Source organism: Lolium perenne, chromosome 4, assembly GCF_019359855.2.
Source record: "Lolium perenne isolate Kyuss_39 chromosome 4, Kyuss_2.0, whole genome shotgun sequence".
NCBI lineage: Eukaryota > Viridiplantae > Streptophyta > Magnoliopsida > Poales > Poaceae > Lolium > Lolium perenne.
Window position 1 is genome coordinate 197,380,194 of NC_067247.2, and position 24,261 is coordinate 197,404,454.

Consider the following 24,261-nt stretch of genomic DNA (forward strand, 5'->3'; position numbering starts at 1 on the left):
ACGAATTTAATGATATAGAATTTGTAGATATAACATTTATATTCCGTTGACAAAATCAATGGTTAAGTTGATTTTAAGCCTGTTAAATCGAGACAATTGTTCAGGGATAAGAAGCCGGAAAAAAATCGATGTTCGTCGCAATATGAATAAAATTACATGTCTTCAAACATTTTAAAAAAATTAAAATTATTTAACAGGTATATATATATAATTTTATCTCATAACACAGGGACATTTAACTAGTAAGAAAAAAAGAAAAACAAGCAACCAGTATCCGTGGAGAACCGGCACAAGGAACTACCTAAAACAAACCCGCACAAGGAACTACGCCGTCTCCTCCCTTCGCTTTCGTCTTTCTCTCCCCCTCCGGCGACGCCGCTCCGCTCTGCTTTTGGTTCCCGTCTGCTCCGCCTTCCGATTCTCCTCCACTCCTGCATAACCGGTGCGCCCTCTAATCTCTATCCATGTGTAGTAGCGGCATCAGGGGTTTTCTTTTCTAGGGTTCGTCGAGTCGTGCTATATATGGTCCGGGGTATCGTCGTGCCGGAACGTTCTGGGAGTTACGCGATTGGTAAATCAGGCCTACGTAATATGATTAGCTGATATGATTTGAGTTTCTTGCTCACGCCTTATGTAGTGCCAAAGCCTAGTTGTGCTCAAGCTTATTTTGCCCCTGTTGACAACAGCCGTCTCTATTGGCCTAATTGCAGTAGCTGACTGAAATTTTATTCGATGCCTCCTGGAGACCTGGTACAAGGTTTTCCGCGACACTTTGTTCTGTATGATGAATTCATTGATTCAACTAGTTGTTGTTCTTCTTGTTGTTCAACCTTACTAGTTATGGTAGATTAGGTGTATCCAGCACACCTCTTGTTGTTTCTGTATCTGGTAAATTAGGTGGTATTGATAGAGTTTATTGCTCAGGTCCTGTGTGGAACTGAAAGCCGCCCAGAAAGGATAGATGAGAGCGGCTGGTACAACCTTCACCCACCTCTGGTAACTGCATTAGAACCTCTCATGTATCCCATTGCATAGCAGCGTGCACAATGCGGCTTTCAGGGGTTATGATTTATCTTCTAGGGGTTACAGTCTCTTGGAGTCTTGATGATTTGGAAATAACTATCTGTTTACTCTTCCTGGATTTAGCAATAGGACTTTCTTTATTCTTCATCAGATCACTGCCATTGTCTATGCAGATATTTGTACAGCTGATAACATATTTTCGGTTTTATTCCTTCAGGAACTTATATTTAGTCACCGATGAACACGACAGCCTCTAGTAAGGTTTCCACGTACCACTCATTGCCTGCGCCAGGATTTGAAAGCGGTCTTAAGGATGAGATCCATTCCAAGGTTATGGGCACCATAGGGAATGTGATCAACTCGTTCGATACAAAGTCTCTGCCTAAGCAACTAGAAGGTGCTCTGGAAACAGCTGGAAATGCCATTAACTCCTTTGAGTCAAAATTGGCCGGGAAAAAGCAGTTTGATTTCGATGGAGGAAATGATTTTCTTGATGGGTATGATGAATATCCTGACGACTACTGGGGCTCTGAACCGCCCAGGGCACAAAAGCCAGTGAACATTAGGAACCTGCTGGGTGGTATTGTCGCTATCATTGGTCGCAGTTGCAAAAATGATGAAATTCAACAATCAAAGGACTCTAAGACTAGCGTCTCATTCTTGGGGTCAAGTAGTGATGGATGTACATTCTTGCATTCCTCAGTCTACGCACCAAGTGCTCCCCCGTTGCTTGATGCAGAAGCCTTGGATTACAATATTTATAGGGTTGTTTTAGAGGCAGAGCCACCAGAATGGCTACCCGATAGTTATGCTGGCTCGTGCATGCAGTGTGCTGCTTCTTTCACTGCTATTACTCGTGGAAGGCACCATTGTCGATTCTGTGGAGGGATATTTTGCAAGGCATGTTCAAAAGGGAGATGTCTTTTGCCAGCAAAGTTTCGTGAGAGAAATCCACAAAGGGTTTGTGATGCATGTTATGATAGGCTTGATCCGTTGCAGAACTTGTTGATTATTTCTGTCAGCAATGCGTCACAAACTGCAAAGCATGATGTTATGGATTGGACTTCTGCAAGAGGGTGGTTAAACTTGCCGATTGGATTAACAATGGAGCACGAGATATACAAGGCAGCAATTTCCCTTAGGAGCTATAATCAGGTGTCTAAATTCTGTTTCCATTTTCTTTGACATGTTTAGATATTTGATGGCAATATTTATCTAATAAACAGCATTTCTTAATGCAGGTTGCAAAGATAAACCCAGAAAAATCTATTCCGCATGCAGTCCTTAGTGGAGCAAGTGGACTTGCTATATTGACAGTTATAAAAGCTGGTGCATTTCTTACATACAAGCTTGGAACTGGCCTAGTAGTTGCTCGAAGATCAGATGGATCATGGTCTCCACCGTCTGCTATAGTTTCAACTGGATTAGGATGGGGAGCACAGGTAATAACTAGGTTGTGAGATACTCCTCTATCTTCCATGTTGTCAACATCTAATTCATCAGTTGATGAACTTCACTAATCACTATCTTTTATTGTTAGTATGATTCCCCTTATGTGGGAATAATTGCATCCACAAACTTCATTGTATGTTATGCATGGAATGGTGTATGATAAAAAGGACTTTTTTTCCTGCATTGGCTATCAGAAAACAGACATGTTACATGTAGTGCAATGACACATACATTATTTGTTTTCCATTACTGTGATCTGCTAAGTGAAACTATGATTTTGGGGTAAACAGTACTTGCAAGTTACTACTTTTGTGTAGAACATGGTCTTGGGAGTTAAACTGAGTAAAAAACATGCTTGATGTTGACTGCTATCTATAATTGATAATTTATGATATCGGCCATTGTTCATGTACGTCCCTAGTAGTCTGCTACGATCTCTTGTATCTTACATTGTTTATCTTAAACATGCAGGTTGGTGGTGAGCTGATGGATTTCATCATAGTGCTTCATGGTCAAGAAGCCGTGAATACCTTCAGCAGCCGAATGCATTTTTCACTCGGGGCAGGTTTAAGTGTTGCTGCAGGACCGGTTGGCAGAGTATTAGAAGCTGACATGAGAGCTGGTAACAAAGGCTCAGGAGTTTGCTATACATATAGTTGCAGCAAAGGTAATGGTTATGTTCAATTCATTTTTTCAGGCAACTCTTGTCATGTGAAATCCAGCTCTGTCCGAGGGTATGGATGCAGTAGTCACGCAGTAGACTGTTATGAAAGAAAACAAACATGCAATGAAGTAAGAAAAAAGTTAAAAGAGAACTCTATAAATATTGGAGTATTATAGTTTTTATATATGAGCTTACTATTTATTTAATTTGTGGCCATTCTCATGTCTGATTCTAAGTTTGACTTGAGTATTCAGATCTCTGCATCCTGGGGACTTTTATACACATTTTGAACTGCTTTGTTAATTTTAGAGTTAGCAGAGTTAATTAATTGAATATGATTCATGAAGTTTTAAATAGTTATCTGTTAGGAACTTCTGTATGGGATCAATGAATCAATCATCCTACTGACAAGGCTTATCATACGTTTCTTAGCAGCATTTTATCTGATAATTCTGTTCTCTTATCTATACTATTTATCTAATATTGAAGGCACACGTTTTAGTGGATCAAGAACTGTCATTACCTTCATCCTTTCTAATGCCACAGCTAAACATTGAAGTTTGGCCCTTGTCCTGAAATCTTTCCTTTTATTTAGTTCCATCAATTAACAAAATCAATCCGCATAACTGTATTTTTCTCTTGCAGTAGGCAACTTCTATTTGAATGTTCAATGCTATATCTGTTCAATTAATTACTCCCGCTCCATATCACAAATAGACGCCGTTTTAACATGCATTAAGTCAAACTTTTACTATGAATATCATTTTAATTATTCAGATTGGAAATTTGAAAATCATATGCATAGATTTGTCTCGAAAGGTATTTCTAGAATCTTATTAGTTCCTTGATTTTTATACATATATTGCAATATGAATACAGTGGTCAAAATTACATTTTGAATATTGTGTTATTGTCCAAAACGCTATGTGTGAAATGGAGCGAGTACAACTACAAATTTACTGTACTGCAAAAGTTTTGAAATTTGTTGAGTGGTGGTTTACCTACATTCTGCTATGGGAAAGATTCCTTAATATTATTCTCAAAATGCATTCAGAGCACCAGAAGGACCCTGACACAAGATAATTAAAAAATTGATTTTCATAAATCCTGAGTTTCCACTTGGTATTCTGATATGCTTTTGTCATTTTTGCAATACACACAATCTAAAAATTTGGAGTCCAGTAATAAATATATTTTTGGGCAACAAATATAGAATACCAAGTTATCCTGACACCTAGCGTAAGTTTAGGATGAAGCTATTTTAGAACTATGAAGTTGTCAACTGCAATCTTTCTCCATCTCAGCCCCATGCATGACCTGTGGTACAAATAATTTTTGGTGGTTTTGGATGACCTGACAGGTGCATTTATTGGGGTTTCGCTGGAAGGGAACTTTGTTGCCACCAGGATGGATGCCAATCTACGGTTCTACGGTGACCCATATCTGACGACCAGTGATATACTTATGGGGAACCTGGAGCAACCAAATGCTGCTAAATTTCTGTACAAAGCGTTGGATGACCTATACTCGGGTCTGGATTTTTAGCACGATGCAGACCTCAGATTGTAAATATTTATTTTCATTTCGACTAGCTATTTGTGTTGCTTGGTTCTGAAAATGCTAGATAAACAAATGCAGCGTGTTGTTCCAGTAGGATGGAAGTGTAAAGTAACATGTAAGTCCACATTATTATGAAATATTGATATGCTGGACTTCCCTGTCCGTGAATCCATTGTTGACAGCATTATAAGATGAGAAACTGAAAAGGAACGACACCTTGCTCTGGTAGTGAGCTTATCAAATGGACAGTGGAAATAATTTCAGCAAGTATTGTAGAGTAGTTTATCATCTGTTTGGCACCAGAGGCAAGAATCTAAGGTCCTCCTGGAATATCAGGGGAAAAACAAGGAGGCAAAATCCCATGTAGGTAAGCAACGGGAAAACCAGCAAGTACCTGTCAAGTAACTGCAAATTAAAATTTCATCATGAGTTAATAATCTTCATTGATTTTGTTGATCATCAACATGTTGGCATGTTTCATACATGAATTTCATTAAGCACCTAGCAAGCACAAAACAACCAATGAAAGAGGAAGACAAGAGGGAGATGATTCTCGTTAGAATAATAATATACAAGTAGGTAGGAGGAAGAACAAGACAATTCCTTGGAAGGAGGTGCCGCAGATCGCACAAGCAGATGGAATCAGGAGCGGCTGCTAACTTAAGTTGAACGGAACGTGGGAAGGAATATGTGCCAAGGATAGATACGTCCGGCCTCCAGCGTGTCACAGCCGTCCACCAGCTCTGCGATGCGTCCTGACAGACACAGAGGTACACGCGGACAGCGCCCCGCGTCCGCGTGTTCGTTTGGGTCGCACGCGGAGCCCAACGCGGCGATCCAAAGAGACGCCACGTGGTTCGTCTTCGTTGCGCGGCGCTGCGCCATGACAGGCCTCGACGGGACAGCCATGGTGGGCGGTGGAACGCGCGGGAAAGATCCCGCGCGCGCGAAAACGCCATTGGCGCGCGCTCGCGCCCAAGTTTCCCGCCAGGCCGCCGGCTATAAAAGACGGCGGCGGTCTCACACAGACCGCATCACCTTCCTCTCCCACTCCACCTTCTCCGGCGCCATGCCGCGCACCCTGCAGGCCACGTGGGCCATGCTCTCCCTCGCCGCCCGGGCCAGGTTCCCGCGGACGGAGGAGGAGGAGCGCGCGGACTCGCGGTGGGTCGCCGACGACGAGGCGCTCCGCGTCGCTGCCGAGGCGGCGGCAAAGAAGGCAAAGGCGACGCCGAGATGGTGGAGGCGGCCGCGGACGGGCCGGCACGAGGCTGCGGACGGCCGGTACGAGGCCGCGGAGGAGGGCGGCCGCCGCGGAGGAGCCCATTGACGAGGAGGACCTCGCGCCGGCGAATATCAACGCCGCCATCGAGGAGCGTCTCGCCGATCTCACGCACATGACGAAGGAGCACGAGGCCACCTGGCGGGCCGGCCGCCGCCGATTAGGCGACCTCTCGGCCGGAAGAACGAGCCGATCGCTATGCGAGCAGCCCGTCACCTCATCCGGATGCCCTCGCCGCCCGAGCGGCGCGCCGGAGGATGCCGAGTCGGCGGAGCGCGGCCGGCAAGAGCGCATGCGCCGGCGCGGCAGGAGAACCACGAGGCCCGTGCCCCGCCCGCGTCCGCCTGGAGGCGCGCACCGCTGTGGAACGCGCCGCCCTGCAGGAGATTGAGGTATGCGGGAAGCGGATGGTTCCGCCGCAGGAGGCGGAGCGCGAGCGCGCCCGAGGTGCGTGGACGGAAAGGAGGAGGATGAAGGCCTCCGCCGAAGCCGCCGCCGCCGCCGCGCCACCCAGCTGGTAAGCTGGAGTGGAATCCTCACGCGTACAGGCCGCCCGCGTCGAGTGAAATCCACGGCCCCGACGGCGAGCCGGCGAGGACTCGCCGGCGAGGCCGCCGGCCCCGTACGTAGTAGGATAGAAGTAGTAGTTAAAAAAAATTGTAATGGGTTCTTTTTAATGAAAACAAATGTTTATGTCTATGACACGCGGGCCAGGGGCGGACAAGGGGCGGACGCGAACGACCAGCCTTTCGCGTCCGCGGCCACGCAGATTTGGGCCGGGTTTGGGTCGTTCCGGACGCCGCGGCCATCCGTTTTAGGGATGGGTCCGCGGCGCTGAGCCGGGTTTTTGTTCGGCTGGACCCATCTAGACGTGCGGGCGTGGGATGGATCGCCCGTTGGAGATGCCCTAACCGATGCACTCACCTAAGTGCATCTGCAGACAGAGGATTTGGAGCACGCAGCTTGAGGGCAAGGCCACTGCTGTCTGCTGGAGCACGCTGGACACCGCCGTTTCCGCGTCTGGATGTGGGAGCTGTTGCTCATGGCTAATCAGCGTCCACTCATCATGCTTCATGCCCAACACCTTCGGGGCGTCCACTACTGTCGGCACCACGCTGCCTCACGACAACTTCTAGCATCCCCAGGCATGATTTCCAACATGTTGCTGCACCACGCGTCGAGGCTCCTTACCGCAACCATCCTGATGATTTTTGCCAGCTTCCTGATTTCTGACTCACGAATGGATTATGTTTCCGTTGTGGTGACAAATACAGCAGAGGGAAAACGCCAAGGACAGTAGGAAACATAACCACGTAGGTAATAGTTTGCTTGCTATAGGTAAATTATCAGGTTTAATTCCTTTTCCCTCGTATGTAGAAGAATTCAACCAATAGTTTCAAAAAAAAAAAAAAAAAAGAAGAATTCAACCAATTAAACCAGCTTTACTTTTGTTTAAGTGTGGTAGCTCCAGCATCTGCATCAATCAATGCATACAGCTTCCATTACATTTATTAAAACGTACCATAAAGAACGGATAAAGAATTTACATCACAAACTCGAAACCACCAATCAATACCTACAAACTCAACATGACCGGGAACAATCGCATACGTGAAGACGCACTCTAGGCGAAACGATAGCGTACATCCGGATAAGCAGACTCTTACTGAGCACATCTTATGCACGCCACAGAAGCGGCCATTGCCATCGAACTCCGAGCAATCTTCAAGGTTAAGATCCATATAAACTTCGCCGATCTTGCCGATGATGCCACCATGACGACATACAACACCCCCTCCCTACGCGGACCCATGAACACGCGGTCGTCGCCGAGACCACACTGCTCCACGCCGCCAACAGTCGGCGACGTCGATGCGAAAGATGCAAGCCAGCTCAACCGCCACCGAAAACATCCATTGGTCGCTCTGGCCATGCAGAACTCCAAGAATGATACCCTCATGAGGGAAACGACGTGGGAGCGCCTCCATCATCCGATCCACGGATCTGGAGTTTCCCTCGGAGCGGCACGAGTGGGTAAACACTGGCTGCAATGATGATGCCTTCAACAAAGTAGCGGCGCGTGAACGTTGCCATCGCCCACCGTGATGGGAGTTGGGGGTTCGATTTTCACTAACGTCCGCGCTTCCCCAACTCGCCTTCGAGACCAACTGGTCGACCACCTCCGGCGGAGGAGGAGGCCACCATCACCATGCCTAGGGCAGCCGCCCTTGGCGTCCTCGCGCCACGGAACTAGCCTAGAATCCTCCACGAAGCCATTGTCGTTGACGACGCTGCAGCGAAGTGAAGCCATGGCCTCATCCCGCCCGAGCCCATCAGGCCCAGACCACCGCTGATCCTAAACCAGTTGTTACTATGAGTCAAATCAGTTATGGAGGTAAGCATTGTTGTCTATCTTGACCAAGAAAATATCGCAGGTGCTTTCCTCTGTAATTGTTTTAGAGACAACTATGTAAAAAACCCGAAACATAATTGTTTTAGAGACAACTAAGTAAACCAGGCTATAGTAAACCATCTTTATAGATATGTACATATATGTCAAATGGTCTGATCTACAAAAAAATCGGCCATATCCTACAAGGTTGAACTTTGAATTTCACATTAGATCTTGTTTTTCAGGAGCACTTACTAGAAGGTTGATACCCAAAGTGTTGCCTTTTGGTCAACATCAATGTTTTTTTTGCTTCTGAAAAGGTATGTATCTATAATCAGAGATGAGCTCTTCAGTTCTCCATGTACCAAGTTTTATTATGTGAAAGAATCAGTGATCCTAAACCGTGACATCTCACCGTTCCATATGGTAAGTTAGATCTCTTATGTGTTGTTATTGTGATTTATGTTTTTCTAATGGTAGATTTTGTTGCCACATGCATTCATTGGCAATTTCCTCTTGTACTGTAATATTATTGTTGCATTGAATCGGTGTTTATATTTCTTTAAATTTAATTTACTGCAGTTGTGAGTCTCTATTGGAATAGCCAAGTTCCTCTGGCGTGGAACAAAACTTCGGATACACGTCCACAGTTTATTGAGTACTCATATGTTCTAACTGACTGTTGGGGTAAGGAGCAAAAGATTCATGCCATATCATCCCCTGAGAGTTCTTCTTTTCTTTACAACTTTGTAATTCATCCGTCTTCTTGGGCAAATCTTGGTACCAGCAGCACAAGCTAATTCTCGTAGGGACCACTGTGTCTACGTATGTATAACAGAAATACAAGTGTATATTGGGTAGTATGTGTTTCAATTTTTTTTTTACAAAATGGCGTTTATAGAATGTACAGAGAATTGTAGTTGTATTTTTTAAATGTTGAAAGTTACAATGGTGTTTCTCAAATAACCCAAAATTGCAGTGGACGAAATGGAGGTTATGTCCCCAAACTTTGCATCAAAATGATGGACACGATCTTTTATTAAAATTAATGAATGGAGCCTTACAACGAAAACACAAAGATCAAATCAAAGCCATCTCACTAACGAAATATGTCCCATCACCTACAAGCTTGATCAAGGGGTGGCCAGTCGGGGCCTTATGCCTGGACCTCACACCTAGGCACGTCATCAGATAATCGAATGCCTCACCAAAATGCCAAACAGTGAGTCGGAAAGACAGATCCGTCCAACAAACCCTGAAGGCACACCATTTCACATGCTCAAAAAGTCACGCCGCCATCTTCCATCGACTCATCTTCACTAAGAATCAATGCACTGACGCTTGCCGTCGACGCCGCCACGACACCGCCACCCTATGCGGGTCCATCAACCCGCGTCTATCATCGAGACCCCGCCGCGCCATCCCGCTGGGACTCTTCATTGTCGATGGTTTATGCCACGCTGCTTTGCCTTGGTCTCCATGCGATAAGCACGCGGAGACCACCACCTAGCCACCAAAGCCGTCCAGACGTTCCTCCAGTCGATGTATGTCTCCAAAGACGATGTCCCCATGGGGGTGACGGCGTATACGTCGCCATCATCCGATCCGGTAAGCCCCCTCAACGACTCCAACGAGGACCACGACACCCATGTGCGTCGCCGTCGGTGGTGGCCTTTCCCCAGAATCAATGGAGCGAGAGACGTCCCACCATCGCTTCCAACGAGAAATACGATACCACGGCCGGACGCTGCCGCCAATGGTGTCATCCCCTCCCGCTTCACCGGCTGGACCACCATCTCCTCATTGTAGACCGCCACACCCCACCAGCCAAGCAATCCGCCACTGGAAAGCCGCCGTAAGGCAACACCACCACCGACCGAATCCCTTTGCACCGCCGAGAAAGACAACCAACAGCGGAAGATGCCACCTCGCTGCATGGTCGGCAGCATGGCCACGCACACGCCGTCTCAAGGCGCCCGCTCAAGATCCGCCGCCGCAGCCATGCCTCCAATTAAGCTTGTTTTGGACCAGAGCATGCATTTGCCATAGTAAATCAGGAGCCGCTCACTGTGAGTGCTTTTCGGTTTGAGTAAATTAGTAGCCTCTGGCTCCAACCGAGCGGCCAATGACCAAGTTCCCTTGTATTGACATGTGAGATGATATTTTTTAGAAAAAAAAACATGTGAGATGATATTTTGTCACAAGCTCGCCACCACAGCTGCAGCAGCACTACATCACCACCACCCCCACACCTCGACCATCACCGACACCACACGCCACTTGCTTCTCACTATTGACACCAAAGTTATGTCCACTAAAAGAATATAAACCACATTATTAGACACACATGAGGTTCGTTCGATCCATACTAGGCCGGACCTTCATAAAACGGTTGGTTCTCGTATTGATTTGGAGATTTTCCTGAAACCCAATGGCCAAAAATAATGACTTCAACTCTTCACAAAAATAAAACATAATGACTTTTTCCATGCTGATAGAAAATCAATTTATACACGACAAAAAAAACACTAATATAAGTATCATGATTTGCAATGTCTTTGTCTACGGAATTTGGAGTTTCAAATTGGATGCTAGTAATTGCAGATAAGAAACGACCTTTCTAAAAAACGAATTTTCAGAGCTTCGATATATTGAATAATTAACATTTTTTCTTTTTTCCAAACTTTGAATTTAAACATAATATGTGGCGCGAAAGCGTCGACACCTCTAGTGCGAACTAAGAGGTTAGCTTACGAAAAACTCCTTCACTTTATGACAAATTGTCTTTTGTCTCCGAATGTATGCACTTACCAGTGCCACTACCGCAAATCATTATATTTATCGTTAGGAGTCAATATTTCTCTCTCATGTTCTCTCGTTCATGGTTAGATATCCTAGTGTCCTAGGTAGAGTTATTCCTAATACTCCCCCCCTAGACTACACACATTGAGTATTGCAAGCACCGCGCTTGTAGACACATATTGTACAAGCGACAATCCTTTATGAAGTTACATTTTCACATGGGTATGCTCTATTTTTTTTAGATGAGGCAGAAGCTTTGCCTATATTCATTGATTAAGATTTTTTTATAGAGTACAAACCAATCCAAGCAGCCAAACTGCACAACGTTACAAACAGAAAACAAAAGCCTACTCTTGTGGTAGAATGGATCTCAAATGTTTTGCGCCCGCGATCCCCCAAAGGTAAGCATTTCGCTTAATACTTGCCAAAACCACAGTTGGCATAGAGTTAAAGTTTCAAAAAACTCTGGCATTTCTCTCATTCCTTATCTCCCAAGCGGTAAGGAGGACCAAAGAGGAGAGCCCCTTGCGACGATGACCATACACCTCGGTGATAGTGCACCACCATGACTCCACCATGCCAAAATAATTCCAATGAGAGACATCAAGATTTAACAAACCTAGCAACTCCTTTCAAGCCCCGCCAAATGCGGCAGGAGTACCAACACTTGAAGATACGATGCGTTGCGGTCTCCGGTTCTCTCTTGCATAGTTGGCAAAGAACACAATTTTGGCCACCTAGGTGAGCAAGGCAGATCCTCCATCCACACCGTATTTTGGAGAATAAGCCAAACAAAAAAGTTGCATTTAGGGAGGGGGCAATTATCTCAAACCGTCGGCTTCATGAAGGACGTAGGAGCATCCCCAAATTGAGTTAAGTATGATGTGCTCACGGAGTATTTTACGGAGAAGGAAAGCTTCCAAGAGATGATGTCCTTGACACCATTGGTGAGTTCAATGTCATTAATTTTGCTCAAAAGGTTGTAGAAATCGTAGATGTGATTCACCGCCATGTCACCCGCAAGGTTTAAATTCCCAATGCAAAAATCATTGCCGAAAGCCTTATGCACCGCTAAATTCTTTTGCTTAGTGATGGGAAAAATTGATGGAGCAACATCTTTGGGCTTTTTGTCCCTCAAGCCAAGGCACATGCCAAAACTTGGCGGTCCTTCCATCACCAATGGCAAGGTCAATGGAAGAGTAGAAGATATCAATGTTTGTGGCATCACAAGGGTCCCCTAAGTCAACCCAAGCAAGACCCGACTCCATCCATTCATACCAATGTCATCTATCCTCAAAGCTCTTGCGAACTTCTCAAGATCCAAACATCGAGGCCGCCCATATTCGTGGGCCAACACACAAGATCCCACTTTACTTTGCATTTCCCGGGGATGAACTTGTTGGATCCCATCCAATGGAAAACACGATCAAGCTTGAGAATTGCCTACATAATGCCTTTTGGAGGAGCTAAGGCGGTGATAGGGTAGATGGCTTGGGAGGTAGTAACATATTTGATTAGCGCAACTTTTTCGGGGTGGTGACATATTTGTGCTCCATAGCATTCAAGTTACTACGTTGTGATAGTCACGTGGTTTCACATAACCTTTGCACTCCATAGCGTCCAAGAGACCAATGCAATTTTTTTTTGGAATATGCCAACCTTATCACTACAACTCGTGGACAATGCCTGGTAATTGTATTTGCAATTAAATAAAAATGCATTTACAAGTTTTAGGGGATTTAAGAAAATTGCATGTATCAAATACTTCATCAACTCAAAAAATTGACGAATATATAACTTCTTAGGGGAGCTAGACAAAAAGGTAACCAATTAAGTCCGGCAATCTAAAAACAAAACCAGTGCAAGCATGCAACCGTAACAAAATGACCACATACACTGGACAAATAAAATGATGAAAATAACGCCCATTGGTGGCCAACGATTAGGATCCAAGCACATGACTGCAGCACTATGTTGTATTTAAAAATTTCGGAATAATGTACATACATAAAACAAATCCGGTGGTTGCCACCAACCACAAGAACTCAACAAATTGTGGGGTAACAATCGAAGACATTCTACTACTGTAAAGAAAAGACTAGTGTCAGCAAACAGAAGATCTCAACTTTTAATACAAGTCAAATCCTTCCAGGCACCTCTAAGTAATATTCCATGTTTTCTAGGGGTTTCTTTGCAAACGATACGAGCCACTCAAATTTCATCACGAGACAAAACCTCGCCTCTATCTATTTAAGGAAGAAGAGGGGTAGGAGATCTGGTAGGAGGCTGCCCAAGAATCTTCTTTGCCCACTTCCAAATCTCGCTGCGGCGGCTCCGTTCAGCGACTTCAAAGGTAACGATGCGATTCCTCCAACCAAGTATATTATCTGCTACTAGTAATCCATTGCCCTTGTTCATGCTCCAAGAGATAGGGCGGACCGTCGAATTGCTACCGGTTTCTTGATTCTGTGTCTCGGTGTTGGATCTCTAGTGTTTTTAGAGTCTTAGATTCTACCTTTTTCGGTCAGAAGCTTTAGATTTTTCTTTACCCGATTCATCTCTACAACTAGAAGCAAACATAATGTTGTCTGTTTGCCAATCCGGCTTTCCGGGAGATTAGATTGATCGGGCTTCTAGCTGGAGGTGATGTTTTGCTCGATATGTCGAGATTAGCTGATAAATTACCACCATGCGTGCCAAGTTGGTTTTGGATAACTCGGGCATGTCACTTCCAGGAAGGGGGGCTTTGCTTTGTTAGGTGATTAATAAATTAGTATGGGAGCAGGGGTCCATGTTTTGTCCCTTCTTGGAAGAAAGGAAACTTCACATGGGGTGGGGTCTATTATTGTTTTTTTTAAAGCAGTCTACTAGTCATTGATCTATTATTGCGTTTGTTAAGCAGTCTGCTAGCAGCCATTGATGAACCACGTCTGACCTTGGTGATTTAGGTTCATTGGATCTAGTATGATTGGACCTGGCTTCGTCACATTGTTTACTGTATCACTATATGCAATGATTTAAAAGTTTCATAATGTGGCCGGTTAGATGCTTTACTATATATCTTGAATGGACAATGATTAGTAGGCCTCATGATTTCAGTAGTTACATTCTGTATGGTGTTTAGAAACAATGTCTGTAAGTTGTCAAAGTCGATTGTTTGCTGAAAGATCTTATTGTTTGCCATAAGCTGTTGTAGTCCCATGATATCTGGTTGACATCTTAACGCTTTCACTTTTGTGAGTGCAGAATGGCGCTCAATGACAAGCACACATACGCGGAATTGGAGAAGGAGCTGTACTGGCCAGCTGAGAAGCTGCGGATCTCCATTACAGGAGCTGGCGGGTTCATCGCCTCCCACCTTGCAAAGCGCCTCAAGAGCGAGGGGCACTACATCATCGCCTCTGACTGGAAGAAGAATGAGCACATGGACGAGGATATGTTCTGCCATGAGTTTCACCTTGCCGATCTCAGGGTGATGGACAACTGCCTCAAGGTCACCACTGGGGTTGACCATGTTTTCAACCTAGCAGCTGATATGGGAGGGATGGGCTTCATCCAGTCCAACCACTCTGTGATCATGTACAACAACACTATGATCAGCTTTAACATGCTTGAGGCTGGTAGAATCAATGGTGTCAAAAGGTAACATTCCACCTTATACTACCTTTGTGTGTTTCACTGTAAAATGCTAAGAGCCTGTTTACCTTTTCTGCGCTCCAAATGAAAATCCTCATATACTTTGCCTTGGGTAGCAGTATGTCCACTTTTAAATTTTAAACAATATAAAGGGGATGTAGTTATGAGTTTGTCGAATTTGCAGATTTGGATAAATGAATGTTTCATATTATTGTATTTATGAAAATTAGTACTTGCTGTTTGCATGGCGTAGAACATTCATGTTTGTCAGCGTTAAGGGGTTGAATTGGCCCAGTTTGGGAAAGCCTTCTTCGGGCACTTTCCACTAAGTGATATGAGCGCGGGAAAGTTATTCTTGCTATGCAGTGCATGTGAACCATGTATTGTAGCATTGACATAAATGTTCGTGTTGTCCTGTATGTGGGTTGCATGTAGCATGTACTCGAGGGGCGGTGTCTGTTGCATGTGCACCATGTAGTATCTTCCAAAGTTCAGCTACAAAATTGGTGTCAAATTTTGCAAACCTTGAAACGGTTTGGTAAATAGTGTTTGTGCAGACACACTATTTGTGCATGTTGCGCCGCATATAACGCTTTGCTGACCTCAAGGGTCTGGGTTGCATGGTTGGCTTGTACAGAGGAAATGTTCATTGGGGCTTTCCACTACTTGATGAGTTGGTGATAGTAACTGTGACAATGAGTCGGGGGAAGTGTATAACAGTATAATTGCTATGAGCTGAACGTGTAGCAATGTTATGTTGTATTGAAGTAAAGGGCTAGGGTTGGCCCACATCTCCAATTATGCATCGAGGACTCGAGGTGGCTTTTCTACCAGGCAATAAGCCGATGACACTACAGGATTTTGTTCATGTGCGTATGACACTTGAGGATCGTTCATGCGTCTTCTTAAGATCCGGAATAAAAATCTGCTCGGATTTTATTTTTTATCTCAAATTTGGCAAAACTGAAATAGTTGGGTAAATAAACCTAGCCTTTGGAACATCATTCAACTACAATATTTTTTATGTAATGTATAGTTACAATTTTGTGTAGTCACATTGATGGAAGGAAGGAAAAATCATTATGTAGAACAACAAAACAATAACCTTAACAGCAGACTCAGAGAAGAATATGCTAGCACCAAATATGATTGAACTTCACTTGTGCTTCCCTGTAGGTTCTTTTATGCCTCAAGTGCTTGTATCTACCCTGAATTTAAGCAGCTGGAAACTGTCGTTAGCTTGAAGGAGGCAGATGCTTGGCCTGCAGAGGTTTCATAATCTTCACACTCATATATGTTTCTATATGCACTGAAACCTTTTATATTATGAAAAAATAGCACTAACTCCAGCGATGCTAATCTTTAGCCTCAAGATGCTTATGGTTTGGAGAAACTTGCGACGGAGGAACTATGCAAGCACTACACAAAGGACTTCGACATAGAGTGCCGAGTTGGTCGCTTTCACAATATTTATGGTCCATATGGAACATGGAAGGGTAAGTTGTTTTTATGGTGATTATTAATATATATGGTTGCTGTTCATGATATGTTGGTTGCTAACTGTTTAGGTTTGACAATTACTTGGCTATATAGGTGGAAGGGAGAAGGCACCTGCTGCTTTCTGCAGAAAGGCTCTAACCTCCACTGACCGCTTTGAAATGTGGGGAGATGGTCTGCAGACTAGATCCTTCACATTCATTGATGAATGTGTGGAGGGTGTCCTCAGGTAAAAAAAAACTTGTGCTTAAGTTCTGTACAGTCCAGTAACCTTTTTCTTTTGATATGAAGCCCATTCCTTATATGTCCTATTTTTTGATGATAATATGTGTTTGAATTACATAAAATAAATTTTGCATCAGTTTTGGTGATAAGATGAGACACTTTGTGCTAAAGTGTTGACTGAAGGCTTGCATGTTTTGCTTCCAAGAGAAGCATTAGCTCTCCTAGCTCTTCTGAGGTTTAAAAGTTTCAGATAATCATTTGGAATTGATTTTAGTGAACAAAACTTGCAGTGTGAGGAACACCTCTTTGTTTTGTAGTTTCTTACTTTATTGTACTTACCCAACAAGCAAGTCTGTATTTATCTTTTATCGTAGTGCCCAAAGGTGTACATATTGGTAGGAATAGTGATGCCATTGCTTTTTCAGGAAACTCAGCAGTGTTTTATGCTCACAGTTATCATGTTGAGCCAGTACATCTTATGTTCCCATCCTGCCATTACTTCTCAGTGTCATAAAATCCTCTGTAAAATCATATAGCAATCGTGTCTCTCCTTTGCGAAAGAGCAATTTATTTTTGATGGTCAGCTTGAGTAAATTTTTGTCCCAAATGCTTTCAGGCTAACGAAGTCTGATTTCTGTGAGCCTGTGAACATCGGGAGTGACGAAATGGTGAGCATGAACGAGATGGCCGAGATTGTCCTTGGCTTCGAGAACAAGGAGCTGCCCATCCACCACATCCCTGGCCCCGAGGGTGTCCGCGGCCGTAACTCTGACAACACACTCATCAAGGAGAAGCTTGGCTGGGCTCCAACCATGAGGCTGAAGGTACCCTCCCAAAGTTTTGTACAGTTTTCTTGTGTGCTCAGCCACGCAAATTAAATGGTCAATACTCATGAAACTGGATCGAAATTCTTCCTGCAGGATGGGCTGAGGATCACATACTTCTGGATCAAGGAGCAGCTGGAGAAGGAGAGGATGGAAGGAGCCGATGTGTCGGCCTACGGAACATCCACGGTCGTCGGCACCCAGGCGCCCGTCCAGCTTGGATCCCTCCGCGCTGCAGATGGCAAGGAGTAAAAGACTCACCCTGGGAAAGACGATGATGCCATTATGTGCCCGCTGGTTCCAGACGTGGCATCATCTGCTATTTCTTAGTTACCGCACCATCTCCATATCTTTATTCAGTTTGGACTTGACTTGCAACATGAGATGTATACCTTTGGTTAGCCTGCATTCTGTGTTTTTGTAAACGAGAAAAACTGCTTGGTACAAGAGGATGTCAATGTTATAGACAACAATATTAAATTATACATGTAAAATGATATCGGTTCATCTTCATGAGGAAATAAAAGCTGTTTATTTTTATTAAACTGTTAATCCATGTGCTGGTGAGTAGATCTGTATTTTGTTTGCAGTTGAGTGGTTTTTTTTTTAATTACAACTTGGTTATTTGTAGGGGGCATTGTAGGAGTACTTCTCTTTGAGGGAAGAAGAGTTTATTCCTAACTTACGTTAGGGGCCATATCATTGGGCTGGGCCCGATTGGGCCTCCTCCTGGGCCGCAGAGTAGTAGGAGTCCGGATAGGCTGCTGCAAACCCCCCATATAATCTCCCCGCCCGGCTCCTCAAAACCCTCGACAAAATTGGAAGACGAAACAATTCCGATCCGTCGCTTGAATTCGCTGCAGCCGCCTTGCCCCAAGATCGTAAGTCCCAAACCCAACCAATCTTCCTACCTTGAATCCCCTTTCCGTACGATTTGGCTACCAAAAACATCCGCGATCTCATCCACATCGTTTTAGATTCAGCGTTGCAGGAAGGAAGACGAAGAGGATCGATGGCCGGGAAGGGAGGAAAGGGGCTGATCGCGGCCAAGACGGCCGCCGCCGGCAAGGACAAGAAGCTCCCCATCTCCCGATCCTCGCGCGCTGGCCTGCAGGTCCGCACCTCAGATTCAGATTTTTTTTCTTTGTTTCAGATTTTCAGTTCGTTCCCTTGCAGTACGCACAATGCCATTGAAATTTGCGTCTTCTTGTGCGGCGCTTTGTACTATACTCTCGCGCGTGATGTTTTTCTTTCTTTTTTGTGGCAGTTATATCCAAAATTAAATACAATGTAGATTATTAGGGTTTACATGTATTTCAAGTGCATTCTAATCGGTAGTTGGGACTATCAGTACTTGGAGAGATATGCCTTGTCCAGTTTGGACTTTAGTTGACCAATTAGAGTCAGTTAGTAGCCTTGAACATGGAAATAATTAAATTACTACATGTTTTCCTGATTCGAAATTTGAAAAGCAAAGGCATATCCCACCCTTCATGAAAAGAAGGTCTATAAGTTCTTTACAGAGGGAAAAAGGACAACGCAAAATTTAACCAAATTTATAGACAAAACTGTCAGAAACTACAAACCTAAACGGATATTAATTAGTCGACTGCCGAGATTATTTCACCACTGTTTGCAACTTATGTAGTACTTTTTCTCAGCGGAAATCACGACAATGCACGATATGCATGCATTCCCTCCTGTCATTTTTTTTTGTCGAAGTCAAACTTTTTAAAGTTTGGCCAAACATATAGATGGAAAAATATAAACTTCTACTACACCCCAACTGCATATAATATGAAAATATATTTCATGCTGGTTCTAATATTATCAATTTGGTATTGTGGATGTTAACATTTTTATCAATATTGTTAGTTAAACTTTACAAAGTTTCACTTTGATGAAAAAAATTATATATGCACCATATTTTGCCAGGACTCACGAGGGAGTACATGCAAACACCACTATATATTTTTTTCGAGATTGCAAACACCATTATATGGCCCAACATTTGCTCTTCTTGGGCCTGTATTGGAATCTAGGACCCTAACCATGGCTCTGAGGGCACAAGCATCATAAACGGCCTTTTGGATGCAGTGCTTTGTAGCACAGACAAACTAATTGGTTTTGATATTAGGAGGCATGATTTAATTGACACGCCAATTTTGCTGTACTATACGGTGTACTGTTATGAAGCACCTGTACGACTCCTAATATTTTTATGTTTTAGACGCTGGCTGAAAACACATTTCATAGAACTTTCAGTAGCAAAGTTAAGTCATGGAGGTTATCGGATCTACCTTACACAGTTTACTTGCTTGTTGTGATTTTTTTGGCATGCTTGTGGGGCTCCTGTTATGCAAAGTCATATCCTGCCTTGTGCATTTGGTTTGTCCAAATGGTCTTGATACCAAAGAACACCCAAAGTGTTTGTTTGTTGTATCACAGTTTTCTGAACTTACACCCTGAAGCTGACTGCTCGTGTGCATTTTGCAGTTTCCGGTTGGCCGTATCCATCGCCAGCTGAAACAGAGGGCCCAATCAAGCGGCCGTGTGGGAGCAACCGCCGCCGTGTACGCGGCAGCAATCCTGGAGTACCTGACCGCTGAGGTTCTTGAGCTGGCAGGGAACGCGAGCAAGGATCTCAAGGTGAAGCGCATCACGCCCCGCCACCTTCAGCTGGCGATCCGCGGGGACGAGGAGCTGGACACCCTCATCAAGGGCACCATCGCCGGAGGCGGCGTGATCCCCCACATCCACAAGTCACTCATCAACAAGTCCGTCAAGGAATGAGAGCGGCATTCTGTTATCGAGGTGTGATGTGTTGCGTTTGATCAAACTGGTGTTTGTCTGCTGAATACTGGTGTGGTTTCTGGTCTTTGAGTGTCTGCTGAATGCATTCTGGTCTTTGTGTGATACCCACTGCTAGTTTATGGAACTGAACTTATCAGGCTTCTTAAGTGTTTTTTTCTTTTTTGAGAATTTATACAGTATCTTGCTGCTTTCTCTGTTTATTATTATCGGTGTGCTTTGTTACAAAGCCTACATGGGCCTCTACAGAGTTTGCCTGCAGCCCTCCACAAATTAATACTTGCATAATTCAGAGTTGTGCACGTAGTTACATCAAATTCTCTAAAAAAAAAAGGAGGAGTTACATCAAAATATTACTTCAGTAAGAGCTGTAAATGTAATACCACATGAACAGATGAACTGAAATCATCGGAGATGGAAAAGGAAAAGAAGAGGGAGATGAACTGAAATCATCGGAGATGGAAAAGGAAAAGAAGAGGGAGCAAAGGAGAAGGCTTTATGACGCCATTGCAGAACTTTTCTGTTTATCTATCTCAATATTCGAATAGTATGGCATGCCTTCTCTTTTCAGGCTCTATCAATCGGCGGAGAGGAACACGCCTTGTCTCCTCCAGGGAATAGACGTCAGATCTGGATCCTGTACTTTGGTGATGCGTGTAGGTTTTGATTATACATTCTCGATAGCCAGATGCAAAAGAGAGGGACCAACCACCCAAGAACACATTGCAGTCGCACTAGTGACAGTTTGCACATGTAACCATCGGTGGTGGATTCGATCCCTATGATAGCTAGCATGACAAGCAACTCCCAAGGGTTGGAGGAGCACCTTTCGGTAACACATGGCGTCGCGCCGTGCAAACTTTCAGCTTCACGGTCCAACACATGCCCGTTCTATCACCGAAGCAGAAAAAGGTGATATGAATGCCCTTTCTCTCTCAAAAAAGTTCACAAGCGGCTGGTTTCGACGTGCTGCATCCATCCATCCATCCATCCATGAATCCATCGATCCACGGCTCAACAACGGAGCAGAAAGTGTTGCAAGGCACGAGCATACGATCACTGCAGTTGCACTCTGCATATGCATATGCATGTGAGGCTTGCCCCCCGGATTGGGTTGATGATAAGTGTTTAACGGAGATGGGGGGCAGACATCACTCTCTCACCAATCTTATCAGATGGTTTCAGCCTCATAACTGAATCGGCGCCTTGCTCTTATCTCAAGTCACTCTCGATCGGTGTCTGCCGGGACCCAAGAGAAACATAGGCAGCTATGTCTATCTGAGCCCACGCTATCCTCAAAAAAAAAAAGATCAGGGGACAGTATTCATACCCGGATCAATACTCGCCCCGCTACCTCTGTCGATTCAACGGCTCGCTGGTCCAGCCGGCGGTCCAGGATATGGTTTTCTGGCAAAACTTCGTATGTGGTACATAATCATGCATCTATTTCTTTACCGCTTCAGGATTTCGGATGAATCCTGTTACGGACCAGCCTATTGCAACTAAGAAGATGCCGCTGAAGAAAAGAGAGAAGGCGATCATGGAGCAGGGATCGGAGCATCAGCGTGAGCAAGCCAGGAAGTCAAGGCGAGAGCGTCAACTGAATGCTCGCTTCAGCGGTCCGGATTGGACCACGTAGGCCGATCCAACGACGCCGGAGTTCCGTCGCCTCATCCCGGTAGCCAACTCAGAAAACTTTTCCTGTACGTCTGATAAAAAGGGCCTGTAGGCCAATCTGGTCGGCTGCTTTTGGAAGCCAATTGTAAACAGAGCGGTGCTCACGTCTCTTCTCCCTCCCTGCTCTTCTTCCTCGAATCCTTGCTTCTACTCCCAGATCTCTTCTTGTTTCTGGCACTTGTATCCAAATTCATGCGTGGAACTATAATAGAGGAGTAGATCGATCGGGGTACTTAACATTTGGTATCAGATTCCAGCAATTCCGTTGGGGGGTGGGCTCGCGCGCGTTTCGATTCACGATCTGCTGGGCGGATCCTCTCTGTTGGGCGTAGATCCTTGCGATCTACACAAAGTTTCGCTTCGCGAACGCCCACCTTGAGTTGAATCGGACGAACTTGTCGGAGCGGGTGCTCGCACAGCACCTGTTCGATAAGTGAGCCGAGTGAAACTGGGGACCGATAAAGCCCAGACGCGGTGGGATACTTCGGGCCGCATCGACAGCATGGAGTCGAGGATGGATGCGTTGATGCAAATGATCAAGGACTCTGAGTCTCGCCTGGCGCGCGAGATGGGAGCGATCTCAGCGGGGGTTGATGCCATCAGACCTGACATCGTCGGTTTGCAGAGTTCGGTGATGTCGTTGCAACCGGAAATGGAGAAAATCAAGGCCACTTTCGAAGCCTGGCGCCCCGAGATGGAGGCCAAGGTGGATGGCCTTGGCGAGGTGGTGAAGGATCTGCGCAGGCAGGTCGACCACATGGCAAGGGGAGTGGGAGCTGGCGCGCTGGGACCTCCTCCTACAGCAGCCCCTCCGCCGATGGGTCCATCTCCATCGAGCGCACTAAAGGGTGCACACTCCGGGCAACTCGGCCTCGGCGTCGAACATCTCTCCGGGGTTATGGTGGTGTCGGATACGCCTCCGTCCCCACCAGCCCCGGTCACAGGTCAGAATACTACGCGCACCATGATACCTTTTGACCCAGGTGCTAGTGGGAGTGTTACTACTGAGATTGCTAGAAATCAGGCCGGAAACCCACCACCACACTCAGAATTTCCTCGTTTTGATGGAGAAAACCCCAAATTATGGAAGAAAGCATGTGAGAAATACTTCAGAATTTATTCTGTTAGCTCTGAGTTTTGGGTTGAGCATGCCACCCTGCACTTTACTGGCAATGCGGCTCTGTGGTTTCAGAGTGCCGAGGATAAAATGGGAGTTGTTAATTGGGTTCAATTGTGTGACATTATAAACACAAGGTTTGATCGCGGTCAGTACCAGTTGCTGTACCGCCAAGCGTTCAAACTTAAACAAACAAGTTCAGTCTCTGATTACATTGAAAGATTTGATAACTTGATGCATCATATGTTAGCCTATAAGCCAGACTTAGATCCTACTTTTTTCACCACACGTTTCATCGATGGTTTGCTTAGTGATATCCGTGCTGCTGTTCTCATTCAACAACCCACGAGTTTGGAAACTGCCGTTTCTCTCGCCTTGTTGCAGGAGGAGATAAACGAGGATTGCGAGCTTCCGCATTCCTTTTCCAAGCAGGCCAGTTCGCTGCGCGTCAACTATAAAGCGCCAACATTATCTTCTACTTCCACACAAGCTCGTCCTCGCACTCAGCAAGTGACTGAAGATAAGAGGAGCAATGATACTGGCAAGGCTATGACCAGTGCTCAGAAGTTTGCAGCACTCAAAGCATATCGAAGAGCTATGAATTTGTGTTTTAAGTGTGGTGAGAAAAATTGGAATCAACAACACAAATGTGCTTCCACTGTGCAATTACATATTGTCGAAGAGTTGATGGAAATGTTGGATGGTTCCGAGAGTTCTGACTCTTTTACCACTGCTGCTGATGTTGAGGCTGGAACTGATGCTGAATTCAATGCAATCTCTTCACAGGCTTATACTGGAACAGAGAACAGCTCTTGTTTCCGCTTAAAAGGGACCATTCAGGGGCAAACCGTTGTGATGCTGATCGATTCTGGTTCTTCGGGCAATTTCATTAGTTCTGATTTTGCTTCGCAGCTGCAAGGGGTTCAGAAGATGGTCAAACCTATTCGGGTGAAGGTGGCTAATGGGGAGACTATCAAGGGCACTGATATATTGCCAACCTGCAAATGGGCATGCCAAGGTGCAGTGTTCCAAACCGACATGAAAGTAATTCCGTTGCACTGTTATGATGTGATTTTGGGGATAGAATGGTTAAAAGCTCAAAGTCCTATGCACGTCGATTGGCAAGAAAAATGGATCGAGGTCAATCAAGATAATAAGAAGCAAAAATTATTTGGCGTGGTGGCTGACACTTCAAGTTGTAATTTCATTTCAGCTATGGAGTTGACTCAAGAAGAACAGAAGGGTGAAGTATGGTACCTTGTTCAAGTGTATGCTGTGGAACAGTCGATGGAGCAGCGT

The 24,261-nt window shown here is 44.9% G+C and overlaps 3 protein-coding genes across 6 annotated transcripts; all 3 read left to right on the forward strand.

The window, feature by feature from the left end:
- The first annotated feature begins 275 nt into the window (after positions 1-275).
- LOC127295217 (uncharacterized) lies at positions 276-4,861 on the forward strand. Of its 3 annotated transcripts, none has more exons than XM_051325125.2 (6): positions 276-442; positions 925-996; positions 1,241-2,178; positions 2,265-2,465; positions 2,947-3,142; positions 4,500-4,861. In XM_051325125.2, exons 3-6 carry the CDS (start codon positions 1,261-1,263, stop codon positions 4,682-4,684), a joined length of 1,500 nt encoding a protein of 499 aa, XP_051181085.1. In that variant the 5' UTR covers positions 276-442; positions 925-996; positions 1,241-1,260; the 3' UTR covers positions 4,685-4,861. The 3 variants fall into 3 exon arrangements, with proteins under 3 accessions (XP_051181085.1, XP_051181088.1, XP_051181087.1); XM_051325128.2 differs by having other exon boundaries at positions 925-974; XM_051325127.2 differs by lacking the exon at positions 925-996.
- An 8,508-nt stretch (positions 4,862-13,369) lies between these two features.
- LOC127295215 (GDP-mannose 3,5-epimerase 2) lies at positions 13,370-17,902 on the forward strand. The gene is made up of 7 exons (XM_051325122.2): positions 13,370-13,528; positions 14,422-14,817; positions 15,988-16,081; positions 16,178-16,307; positions 16,405-16,537; positions 17,150-17,357; positions 17,454-17,902. Exons 2-7 carry the CDS (start codon positions 14,423-14,425, stop codon positions 17,607-17,609), a joined length of 1,116 nt encoding a protein of 371 aa, XP_051181082.1. The 5' UTR covers positions 13,370-13,528; position 14,422; the 3' UTR covers positions 17,610-17,902.
- Positions 17,903-18,023: 121 nt separating this feature from the next.
- On the forward strand, positions 18,024-20,331 carry LOC127295216 (probable histone H2A variant 3). 2 transcript variants are annotated; one of them, XM_051325124.2, is made up of 3 exons: positions 18,024-18,238; positions 18,341-18,471; positions 19,854-20,331. In XM_051325124.2, the coding sequence occupies exons 2-3, from the start codon at positions 18,370-18,372 to the stop codon at positions 20,148-20,150; spliced, it is 399 nt and encodes a 132-aa protein (XP_051181084.1). In that variant the 5' UTR covers positions 18,024-18,238; positions 18,341-18,369; the 3' UTR covers positions 20,151-20,331. The 2 variants fall into 2 exon arrangements, with proteins under 2 accessions (XP_051181084.1, XP_051181083.1); XM_051325123.2 differs by having other exon boundaries at positions 18,029-18,238; positions 18,335-18,471.
- The last annotated feature ends 3,930 nt before the right edge of the window (positions 20,332-24,261 follow it).